At 38.9% G+C, this 12,901-nt stretch overlaps 1 protein-coding gene across 1 annotated transcript; it reads left to right on the top strand.

Annotated features, from left to right (window-relative positions):
- The first annotated feature begins 746 nt into the window (after positions 1-746).
- On the top strand, positions 747-2,827 carry LOC118435683. The gene is made up of 3 exons (XM_035852062.1): positions 747-875; positions 960-1,032; positions 1,501-2,827. Exon 3 carries the CDS (start codon positions 1,608-1,610, stop codon positions 2,667-2,669), a length of 1,062 nt encoding a protein of 353 aa, XP_035707955.1. The 5' UTR covers positions 747-875; positions 960-1,032; positions 1,501-1,607; the 3' UTR covers positions 2,670-2,827.
- The last annotated feature ends 10,074 nt before the right edge of the window (positions 2,828-12,901 follow it).

The raw sequence follows: 12,901 nt of genomic DNA, 5'->3' as shown, positions 1-12,901 counted from the left end.
ATGGGAAACAATGACCCATTCATACCCATGTACCAGTGTTTCGACTGTTAAATAGAACGTGCACGAAATTAAGCATAAAGCTGTTTTTTAATGATTAATAACACCAACCGACAAGGGCACGAAAGTTAACGAAAATGAACAAGCATAATTTTAGTCCGAATAATATTTCAATTCTTGTAAATAAGTATTTGATTTGCTAAGAAAATTTTGTGCTGTTTTATTGTATTTTCATGGTCAGTTTTGCTGCCATTTCTAGAACTTGAAGACCACAAGGCCAATTTCGGAAATTAGTTATAAGCAGGTTTCATTCAGAATTTTAATTATTTTAAAAGTGGTCCCGGAAGAATAAAATCGTAGCGGATAGCTTCAATTTCTTGAAAATATGACGCAAATTCCACTCCATGCATTTTTACGGATTTTGGTGCATTTATGCATTATGCATGCATTCAAATAATTTTGTTCGTATAGAAAGAAACCCGACCGTATTAAAGGTACTGGAATCAGTAACACGACATGCAAATATCGACGTGAGTATATGTAGACTTCTATTTTCACCGCATGGGTAGATTCCACCCGAACCCTTTTACAGAAAAGAAACCCAAGAACGGAATATTCATTTCTCCACTTATTTATCATGCATTTGTTAATTTCAACCCAAAAACCTTTCTGTTAAAGTATTTTTCTAACCTTTTCAGAATGCCAAAACTATTTTTGGTACGATTTTTGTGCCCGCAGTGTCAAGAATGTCAGTAACATTTACTTGGTCAGTGCACCTACTGAGTTGCTTCTGTTGAAAAGAAAGGCTGCAAAAACCTAACATAAAGAGGGAGGAAAGCAAATAACCTGCCGCATTTTCATCCGTATTTCCCGCTAATGTAAGAGAATTTTACAATTTCCTATGCAATTCTAAATTTGTAAATTTCACCTGGTACATTAGAACCTTTTGCATTTTCTAAAAGTAAGAAATCCACAACGATGTCAACAATGATGAGAACTCTCGACATTCAAACGTCTCCCCCATTATTTCCCGAGGTTCGAAATATCTTTTTTACAATTACCGTATATACCCTATTTATAGCCCGGGCTAAATACAAAATTTCGTGGCCTGCCAGGACAGTTCTGGGCCGGGTTGTATTACAACCGTTGTAATGAGAGACCCGGCTAAAGTTTCATTTAAGTTTTTCATACAATTTGAAATCTAAATTAAAATCAAAGTTTTTCATCGAGATTTAATAGATTTTAAATTTCTGGTAATATTGTATGCACTCATATCTAAAAAAAAATGAAAGTTAGTTTTCCCTGAAAGGCTACAAGTATATACGCAACAAGTCAGGTCGTAATTGGAGACCCGGCTACAATTAGGGGCCCGGAAAATTTTTTGAAATACTGGCCTCTAGACCCGGCTATAATTAGAATAGGGATATAAATAGAGTATTTACGGTACGGTAGAGTATCAACGCTTACAACATACGTAAATAAGTCAAAAACAAATATTTCTAGATCATCGAAAGAATCATGTCTTTCCTCCCCACCGTCGATCTTCTCACCTGTTCCAAGGTCAATGCCACCTGGGAGCGCGAAGCTCGAAAATTGCCACTATTGCCGATATGTCGCCTTTCTTAACAGGCTTAAGTAGCCGACCTCCCCTGCCATCGATTACTAGATTGGCAATATATTCACGGCGTGTTATAAAGATGGCTGCTGGGTTAACTGTTGCAAAACTTGGCGCAATTTTCCCCAACGTGACCACCCTCGAGTATTTGTACCCGGACAGAAACGCCATTGAGATGCAGCTTCTCGCAAACCCGTTTCCTCGACTTACCGCATTAAGGATTAGAGATTTAGAGTTTAAAGTTCCTGACGCAGATATTGTCCCCCTAACAAATACCTTCCAGCCGGTCTGGTCAATTACCAAGTTTGAATTTAACGTCACTGGCAACGCTCCGCATTTTGGGATGAGCTTACTCCGAACATTTGCCCCCACATTGGAACACGTATATATCAATAAGATGCACATTGAACTCATATGCGACTACAAGTTTGTCTTGATTCCAGTCATGCCGAGATTAAGGGGTTTTAGAATAACTCTGTATAAAGCAAGTGAATGTATGGGTTGCAACTATGTGCTCCCACAACTACAGTTTGAGACTGAAAATGCCGCCAAGAAGATTGTTTACGGAAAGCAATTCCCACTCTTGGAAAGGATCAGGGTAGGGTTTTTAAGTACACATGAAGACAGGGAAACGTATTTTGAAACCGTTGCCAAATTTCTGTATGGGTCGTTCCTCTCAAGCGATGTTTGTGAGACCCTGCACCACATTGATGTTCCACTTCCATCCGGAGATAGGTTCAGGTTGCGTGGCGAGAGGGGCTTAAGCTGTGCGTATGGAGGAGATGACTGTACTTGTTGGGATTGGGAAGGTTCAGTCAAATTTTTGGACCGAGTTGCAACTACTTTTCCAAACATGCGGTACAATAGTAGTTTTGATGAAATGAGGAGAAATATGAGACGGGCTGAGGTACAAAAGTGGATTGAGAATGGGATAGAGTTGGGTGTTTTGGATAGGCAAGAAGAAGGATATGGGGGGAGGGATGAGAGATTGGTAAATATAGAAATTGGGGGGGTGAAGGTACGATTAGTGGAAAGTGAGGAAGCCGGGGTGATTTAAGGCGGCATTATTCATTATTCTATCAAGATTTGAGTCTAGTTTGTCTGGAGAGAAGGGTTTATATAAATAAATTTGGGATCAAACTATAATGAATTGTGCGTAAATAATTTTGCAAGGAGTAAAATTTAGATATTTTAATAATTCTAAAATGTTTATGACACGGAAATAAAATTTCTTGGTTTGGATTACATAAGTTTAAATATGTTCAGAATTGAAATAAATGTAAATAAATACTTTTGTAGAATTATAATTAGGCTGACCCGAATATAACTTTTTTGTGAAAAAATTACTAGAAATAACACATCAAAATGTTTAATATATAAAACAAATTATTAATTGTTTGTGTGAAGCGTCCCAGCCAAGCCGCATATGGAAATTTTAAACGCCTACGTCACTGGCCAGAACTTATTAGAAATAAAATACCCCAATATGGGCCACAATTACGATTTTAGCGACAACCGAATTTGAATTCAGAAAGGTTAGAGCTTATGTATATAAATTCTAACGTTACGAGCTCGTAAGATAAAGTGTTACTAATTTGAAATTTTTCAACAATTCTAAATTTTGTTGTTAACTTAAAACACTTAAAATACGCTTAAAAATTATTTATTATTTATCATTTAAAAATACATAAACCGTTGCAAACGAAATGCAGCGAAGGGGTGAAAACACGTGTAAATGTCCTTGTGGCACACCCACATCGTCTTCCAATACTTTCCCGTCATTTTCCCCAATTGTCTCACATTACCCCACGTCTCATTTCGCCCCGTTTCGACATAACTCCTCCGTACTTTGAACGTACACGACTATACTTTTCGATAGACACCCCACATGAAATAATTCAGTTTGTCGACATGTGGCGTCGTCTACACGGTCACATGGTCATGGTCAATTTTATTTGCGCATAAAGGAAGCGCCACAATTTTAAAACAAACTAACCACTCAATAACGTTTAAACTTTCTGACCAAATTAACTCACCCAAATTTGTTGCTACTTATTGTCCACCTGACGGAAATGGAGACAAATTCTTTACAGAAACGCTTAGCGAAGCAGAGGACCATGATGACGAAGGAGGAATAATTATTATTGGCGACATAAATTCCAGACTTGGGCAATTTTCGCCTGCACCAACCGAGCAACTGACCGATGTTAAAAAGAGGAGTTCCAAGGACAAAATTATTAACCCAAGAGGACATGCTCTTACAGAATTTATTAACCAGAATGGATGGGTGGTTCTGAATGGATCATCAAGGAGCGATAGGCTTGGTGAATTCACTTTCCGCAATCATAACGGAGCAAGTTCTATAGATTTATGCCTAGCGTCCCCGGCCAGCACCGAAAATATAACAGATTTTAAAGTCATGAATTCCCCCCTATCGTGTCATTCCCCGATTATGCTCTGCCTCAACTTCAGCCCCGACCACCTAGAACTCAATAATCTAAACGAGGTGGATGACTGTACATACCAAAAAATTAGGTGGGACTCAAGCAAATCCGAAGAGTTTCTAACCATCTTCAACTGCAACATCGGAAACGAACAACAACCGTGCACTTGGGAAGTATTATCAGACGCCATTCTAAAATCCGCAAAGCACATCGACATTCTAAGAAACGTAAACCTAAAATCTACAGGCAAGATTTATCCAGCAAAGTGGTTCGACGATGATTGCAAAAGTGTTAGATCCGAGTGGTATGCAAAGTCAAAAATTATGAGAAAAGTCCACCCTCCTGACGTAAGTAATCAACTACAAAAAGAGCTTTCTAATCTCAGAACAAATTATTGCAAGCTCAAAGCTGAAAAGAAGAAATTCTATGCACAAACCCTGCTCACCTCAATCATCAATGCAAAGAACTCACAAGAATTTTGGAGTGCAATTAAGATCTTTAATCCTCGCAACGGGCTATTGACGAATGGCATCACTGGCGAAAGTTGGCACAATTATTTCGCTGCCCAATTTTCAAATAAAGAAAGTGATCAAAAACATTACCAGCACGGGGACAACATCCCAAGCGCGGGGACAACAATATCGGCAGGGAGTCAACTTTCAACAACTCAACCAAACAGCGGAAGAGAAATGGATCTTCCAATAACAATAGATGAACTATGCCTTGCAATAAAGAAACTGAAAAATCGAAAAGCTCCTGGGATCGACGGTATCCCGAACGAAGTCTACAAAGCTATTGCCATCCAACACAAGCTTAAATTACTTTGTTTACTAAATAATATGCTGGAAAATGGAGAAGTCCCTACAGAATGGTGCGAAGTTATGGTGACTCCCATATACAAAAAAGGTGACAAAGAAAATCCATCGAACTATCGACCCATCAGTCTAATCCCAACTGGCTTAAAATTACTCACTTCCATCATTTCGAGACGCCTACAAAAATGGAGCAAAGATAATAGCAAAATCTCTGAATTCCAAACCGGATTTAAGGAAGGAGTTGGAACGCAAGAACAAATTTTCGGATTAATGACACTAATTCAATCAGCACTAAATGATCCTGGGGGTAAGCTTTTTGTCGCATTCTTGGACCTAAAAGCAGCTTTTGATAGTCCTCCCCATACAAAGCTTTGGACAAGGCTAAAAGAAAAAGGTGTGGGCCCCAAAGTCATTAAACTTTTCCAAAATATTTACAAACAAGCTAATGGCAAAGTTAAAACTCCCAATGGATTCTCTCCGGTTTTTGAAATCAATCAAGGAGTTTTACAAGGAGACAGTGCATCTTGCATAATTTTTAATTTATTTTTGGATGTAATCCTGGACGACCTTTACGCCAGCTCCATCCCCGGAGTACCAATCGGATCTAGCCAAGCTCACCTCCTCCTCTTTGCTGACGACGCTGGCCTCATTGCCAGAAACCCAGAACATCTACAACAAAAATTGGATATCGCTGCAACCACAATAGACAGCCTCAGCCTTCTCCTGAATATAGCAAAAACAAAAATTGTTGTCTTCCAGAAAAGAATCGATAGGACCCAATACAATTTCACTTGGAAAGGTGAGCCGATCGAAGTGGTGGAGGACTTCACCTATTTAGGAGTAACCTTCTATAGCAACGGGCACTTTCTTAAAGCATCGAAATGTTTCTCCGCGAAAGCAACTGCAGCATCAGCTAAAGTCTTGCAAATTTGTCGGAAAGCTAAAATCCCACCAATTGAGACCCATAAAAAATTATTTTCGTCTCTCGCCAAATCAGTCCTACTCTATTCAGCACCTATCTGGTCCCTTAACCACCTCGAAGAAGTCCAATGCCAATTCTGGAAAAAGCTCCTTCGGCTAACGCCATCCACTCCTGGATATATTGTTAGACTTGAGACGGAAACTACCCACACTACATATTCAATTATGAAATGTACACTACGATTTCTTCTACGACTCCTGCAAAAAGAAGAAACCAGCTTCCTCTTTCAGTGCTGAAAATGGCAACTTAGGTGGTCCACTCGGATCAAAACAAGAGCAAGATCCTGGGAGAAAACACTCAAGGATCTGCTACTGGAACTCGCTGGAGACCACACACTGGATCTCACTCTACCCGAAATCAAGGAAACGTTACCTCACAAAGTATCTCAAATTCTCTCCAACATAAATAGCAATCTACTAAATGGTGACACAAGAAGGATGCTTAACTCGACCCGAACTCCAAATTATGCAAAAATAAAGTCCCACGCCCTGATGGAGCCCTACCTGAACCAAAACCTACCCCTTCCGATGGTACAAGTAATGGCTCAATTAAGAGTTAACCTATTCAGCCTAAAAATGAATGACATGAAGATCCCACTACAAAACCTATTAATCTGCCCATGGTGTAATGAAGACCAAGGAAACTACGAACACTACCTTCTCCATTGCCATCACCTGGAAATCCCACGTTCCAAATTCCTCAACAACTTTCTCTGCAACACCACACCAACATTTATTGACCTTTACAATATGTATAAAAATTGTCCTGACTTTTTTAAAAATACTTTTTATTTTTTTACTGAATGTTTTAAAACTTTAGACTCGTCTCCGAGCCTATAAATATTTACTCATAATGACATGTTCCAAAAATTCTTGTAGCGATATGGGCTGAGGCCATCGTTTGAACAAATAAATACATTGATTGATTGATTGATTTATTTAGTTTCACGTATGGTTAGGTGGCAGTGGTAAAGTTTGCTTTCCACGATTTTGATCCCTTCAATATACATAAATCCAGCTTTCTCAATTGGAGGATTTCTTAGTGAATTAACTTAGAATGTAAAGACACACCGCGTTGAAATTGCATTCGTGGCAACTACTTAAGAATACATATACGGCGGCGGCGCGTCGCCGTCGGGTCAATCGGGTCAAACGGCGCGCCGTCGCCGCCGACTGATTTCCATAGTCACGCCGCCGTCGACGATGTTGGCATCAGTGTGGAGCTCTGGTAGCGAGGTCACACGCGCATGGCGAAGAATTGTAATCAGTCAATTTTGATGAATGCATCCGTAACCAAAAGTTGGAAGAACTGGCAAGCGTTAATTGTTTTTGCCCGTATTGCTTACAGCAACTGCGATAGCAACAACTGCCCTGACCGCTAATCTGTTCGACGTCTTGTAACGACTCCACAATAGCGATCTCCACATATCTACAATAAATGCACCAACTCGACGTCGATTTTCCAAAATAAATACTGGAATCGACACACTAATCAAACCACCAGCCAATATAAACACAGATGGCCACGCTCCCCTTAGAGTAGCGATATTTGCCGGTTTCAAATCTACCCTGCTCTCGATTACAACGGCAGGGGTGCGATTTAAGTTTTTATTGCTGATATCCTGCTTTTCAACATAGGTCAAAATCCCCGCCTCAGCCACCCTTTTAAAGGTTTTAACAACCCGAGATTTCCAAGCGTACTGGAATGAAACACCACTGGGATAATTCTGTATTGCTTCTGAACTCTTGAAAAATTTTATGTCGGGATAGTTTCTTGATAAAAATTCATATTCTAGACTGATCTCAGACGATTTTCCAACAAGGACGGTCTTTGCACATTTTACAATCTCCCGTTCTATCAGTGCTCTTACAACTGAGTAAGTCAAGTTTTGATTCCTATACCTGAACCCAATCGGGTAGAAAGCGTGCTTCGAAGAATAGAAGTGCATGTCTTTTAGGAAATGTGGATTGTTATCTGCATCCCAAAGCAGATTTGCCATATTATGCAAAACAGATAAGAATTCTGGCAGAACTTGCTCGCTATTTCCTTGCTCAAACGCTGAGAGAATTCGATAACACGTGATATCAACATTAGTGTCATTAACGTCAAATTTTAAGCTTTCCACTGACTTCATCCGTACCGACATAGCAAGCCGGTGTATTTCCTTGTAGAAAGCATAATATTGGATGTACCACAGCTTTATGTCTTGTTCAATTTTAGTTACCGGCGATTTGTCGGAAAATGCTATATCGAGCATACTGTATTTTAAGAATTCCTTAAATCTATGATTGCAACTCAACTGGTCAAACGAATCGGGATGAAATTCTCTGCGGGGCGAATTCAATTCAGATATCATGATTCCATTATAGCCGTTAGTCAAAACAACCGACATTAGGCACCATATTCCTAGCGAAATTCGGAAAAATGTATCTTTTTCCATCTGACTAGGCATGAAGCCTGTTTCCTCGAAAAGCGAGGCTAAAACGTACATCCATATGGAGAAAGATTTATGTTCCAATAGCTTAAAGAAACGTTGAAAGAATACAGTTAATCCAATAATAGTTAAGATAGTTGTTCCTAACGTCGCCCAAAGTTCAGGTTCGAAGGGAGTCAGGTAAAAACCTAACGTCATATAAGGTTCGGCGTGACACGTCAGATATTGGTATCCTTCAGCTCCTGTTTGGATTAATGTGACATCAAAATTTGTTGTGGCGAGTAAATGCAAAGGTCGATTTGCGCCGTTGAATTTCAGTTGAATATACCTAACCTTTACATTCCTGTCATGGGTATAAGGTATGAGACTGCCATTTATCCTGGCAAGTATTTCATGTACGAATTGCTTTAAGATTTCTACTCTCCTGTCGATGGGTTCGCAGTTATCGCAGGGTGGCTCCATGAGGCTCCAGTCGTCCAATTGCAGGGTATGCTTCTCAACTAACGAAACATAATGGCCTTCTCGTAAATCTTGAAATCTGCATCTCATTGAATCCCATGACCCCCTTTGTGGAAAACAGATCTCGACATTTAGATCTGGTGAAATCACAATTACCGTGAAATAGCAAAACAATGGAGGTTGAAAATTGGTCACTGCCAATAGTGGCAAGTCTGGCTTTTCTATGACCAATGTGATAACTGCGTTGGTATTTGGTACGTGATACACAGTACCATAAAAGTACCTCGTAAATACTTTGTAGTAAAAGTGAAAATATGTTGAAACTTGGATAGATTGATGGACAACGTGTTTGAAGATACGTTTAGGATTATTACTCCATCTGTCCAAGAAAATAAAACATAATCGACATGGAGGAACACGAGACTTGATAATGTCAATCTTTGGGAGGTCTGCATATTCTATAAAATACATTATTCTTCCACGAAAGTCGTGATGATTTTCGTAATTTTTCAAAAACATTGTAGTGGTTGCCATACTTAAACCACTAATAGATAATTGGCTGCTGTGTTGACTGGAGAATATTATTTGCAAGTCGCAATCAGTTAAATTGCTTAACAAATTTTGAAAATTAGGTAACCCACTACTGGTCACGATTTGACGCAGATGGATCAAAAGTGTACTGAAGCATAATAAGTACTTACCCCCTAGGTATAAAAACGCTGAATTGCTGGAATGCATTACCAATGTCTTTCAAGAAATTCGCACAATGTGATTAAGACATTGTTATAAAATCGTGGTTAAATAAATATGAAAAGCTCGTCGTTATTCAACTATGTTTTGTAGGAGCTAGGAGAACGATAGCATCTAAAATCTGGCTAATTTTATACCCTACTTATGTAAAAAATCTATAGGAGGAACACTTCAAGTAATGAATGGTTTGTATTTATTTAATTTTGTAATGTGTATTTAAGCGAAGAAAAATATGCAGTCCTTAGCATTTCAGGGCAAACCTCTCCCATCCAGAAATTTATCTAGTTTAATACAACTTGGAAAATATTTATTGCAAATGCTCATCTGCTTTAGGTAGTTTTCAAATGTGGAGATACGCTGCCGTTTCTTAGAAATTGTGCTACAATGCTAATTCTTGAATACTCCCTTCAACATTTTAAACAATTTATACCCACTTGTCCAGTTTATATAAAGGTTGTTTTAACGTCAACCGGGTGGGATCAGGCTGTGGAGAATTTTTAATCCATCATTCGCTATGTCTACATACACAACAACATGAATATTATATGGAAAAGTATATAGACAAATTTTTTTCGATCTGTTCAAGAAACACGCAAGGACATAACTTTACATAAATAAATAATAGGCAGTTTAATTTATAAAAGTGCTAACTTTTGATTAATTAATACTTTTTTTAAAGGCATATGAAGGTAAATATATTAAATTATGTTAAATATATAACTTTGGCCATCTGGTGAAAGGTGTGAGTTTAAGAGAGTTAAAGGCTTAAAGTTTTAAAAGAGTTTTAAAGAGAGTTATCGCGTCGGATGGAAGGATATGACGGTCACATAAGCCCTGACTTGTGAATAAAGTGTATTACAACATCATATAACGGGTTACAAACATGGGTGACGTTACTTCGTCCATTAAAGGCGATAAATTGGAGGCTGACGACTTAATTAATGTTGGGAACAAGTACGAAGATATTCCATTGCAAGATGTATGTAAGTAGCCAAAGGTATTTAATTTGTACAAAAAGTGATACGATGGTACAGCCAATTAAACTGGTTTGTAGGATGTACCAACCACAAGAACTACGCATTATTTTTAATACAAGGCCTACCAATACCGCAAGGTGAACTTGACTTATCGGACTTTCGAAGGCGAATAGTAGAGACGATAATAGGCAAGAGTAGCTTACACTTGTCAAAACCTGTCCCACGACAATGCCAAGAGTGCAGTAAACTTGTCCCTCAAAAGAACCTTGTGTCTAGTTTCAAATATGTGGAATATACAAATTATAAATGTTCGCAATTTATATTCACACTAAATTGTGCAAATTATTTCATAGCCGTACTAGGACATTCCATCGCCAATGTCCGTAAGAGCTCACCTGCTAACAAACACATAATTTGCTCATTCCCCAAAAATTATGCATAAATAAAATTCATAATGCTGAGCGGAACATAAATATTTAAATGTTTATTCTGAAATTGTCTAACTTAGATTTGATTGTCACCTTATTCTACTTCACGGTCACCAACGATCATTTATTTGGTTCCACGGTAAACTTATTTGGCCACACGGGCACCCACGGTCTCCTTTTGGCTCCAAGGTCACCTTAGAGTAACAATATTTTCAACCGCGCGTTTTTTGAAATTCTCAAAGGAAAATTTCCAATGTGAGACTAAATGTAGCGATAGGTCAAGTCTCAAGTAACCCCTCGAGTGAGGTATCGTTGAAAAGGTGTCGGCGCGAGGATTCAAAAAATATATACTTGGTCTCATGTATGACCCCTACCTGATGTTCCAGAGACAGAATTATGTTTTGAGTTTTGTGTTTTGAGTTCCAATCTATTGCTATGTTGGTCCCTAAAGTAATTAGAAAGTATTTAGTTGCAAATCAAAATATTTTGATCTTACTGTCTACTTGATTTACTGGAGCATATATGCAATTTCTGAGTAGGCATTGTTTAGTCCCTGAGCAAAACATAAACGAGCAATAGCAAGTCCATAATGTTAGTTTAATCCTGGTTACTTGGGAAACCAGGAACTATTTATATTGACAACTGTCGTACTTTTCCCAATTACCTTCTCCACCACCCAAACTATCCCAGCGACGATTAATATTACCACAAAAACTATCTGGAACGACAGCAGGTTTCTGAAACTAATATAATCCGCTTTAACCTGTACCACGGTAAGATTTGTGCCCCGTACTTTTCCCGCAAACCATACATCTCCCGCTAGTTCGTTCCACTTTTCCCAAACTATGTAAAATCCCGATTCCCTCAACGTGTCCAGAATTTGTTTGCACCGTGGTCCAATAGGGTTTATAAAATTGTCGTAGATTGTCCTTTTATGGGCCACGTTGGTGACGAGATGGCAGTTGTAGCGTCCCTTTAACTCTAGCTCGGCTACCATTCTCCTATGAAGGATTCCCATGGAGGGCAATCCTCTAAAAATCATGGCAAATTTTGGCCTCGATTTTGCAAACATTTTCACCAAGTCTATCTCATTCTTGGCCATCTCTTTCACTGAAATGTTCAATTTGTCGGAGATGTTCCACCGAGAAAAATCCGCTTCTAGAGTTTCCCTAACCGATGTGTGCCTTTTGGGAACGATTCTGCTATGGAGGATGAAACCTTGGTTGACTATTTCGGGAAGACGTTCCAGTTTCCGGGCAACTTCGGGAACAACTAGTTCTGACGTAATGAAGAATTCGTACATCGACAGCAGAATGACGGCTGAGAAGGATAGAATTACATACAGAATGGGAAGGATGGACGTGATCGAAGTCGGCAATGAAGATACTCCTTGTCGCACGATTACGGAGTAGATGTCGAAAACGTCGTTCAGCACTCGAGATGATTTTGATCTGTGTAAAATTGAGACTCTTCGATGGATTAGGAGGACCAGGCAAGTTGTTGATGTACTGATGAAGACGAGTATCCAAACCTTTAGTTTTATCGGGATGACCCAAATGGAAAAGGAGAAACGTTCCGGACGAACATCGTAGTCACAATAGATGAGATTGTTCCTAAGAAAGTAACGTTCTTATACGTTTTTATAGGTTTCAAGAAATGATTTAATACGTTTGTCGTGTTCAAAAGTATCTTACCCTTGCTCGTACTGATAACTCATCCTATTTAGAAAGTCTCCAAGTGGATCTAGCATAAATTCAGTGAATCTCACATCACCCCAAATCCCTCCCCGTGGATCCTTCACACTGATAAAGCTAACGTTCACGACATTCGCCAAGGTTGCAAGTTTTCTCGAATTCATCGAACAAACGTAACTCTTTTTTAATTTCATGGATTCCGCACAAAGCTTAACGACTTGTCTTTCCTCGATGCCATTTTCACGAGATAATTCAAGTTTCACATTTGTGTGGAACTTAATCACATCCAAATTCCAAGAAGGTCGA

The sequence above is a fragment of the Folsomia candida genome, unplaced genomic scaffold (assembly GCF_002217175.1).
Source record: "Folsomia candida strain VU population unplaced genomic scaffold, ASM221717v1 Fcan01_Sc005, whole genome shotgun sequence".
Taxonomy (NCBI): Eukaryota; Metazoa; Arthropoda; class Collembola; order Entomobryomorpha; family Isotomidae; genus Folsomia; species Folsomia candida.
This window is presented reverse-complemented; position numbering and strand designations above follow the sequence as displayed.

Bases quoted from the DNA above. Each gene is read 5' to 3' on its own strand.
- LOC118435683 (XM_035852062.1), top strand. From the start codon at position 1,608: ATGTCGCCTTTCTTAACAGGCTTAAGTAGCCGACCTCCCCTGCCATCG.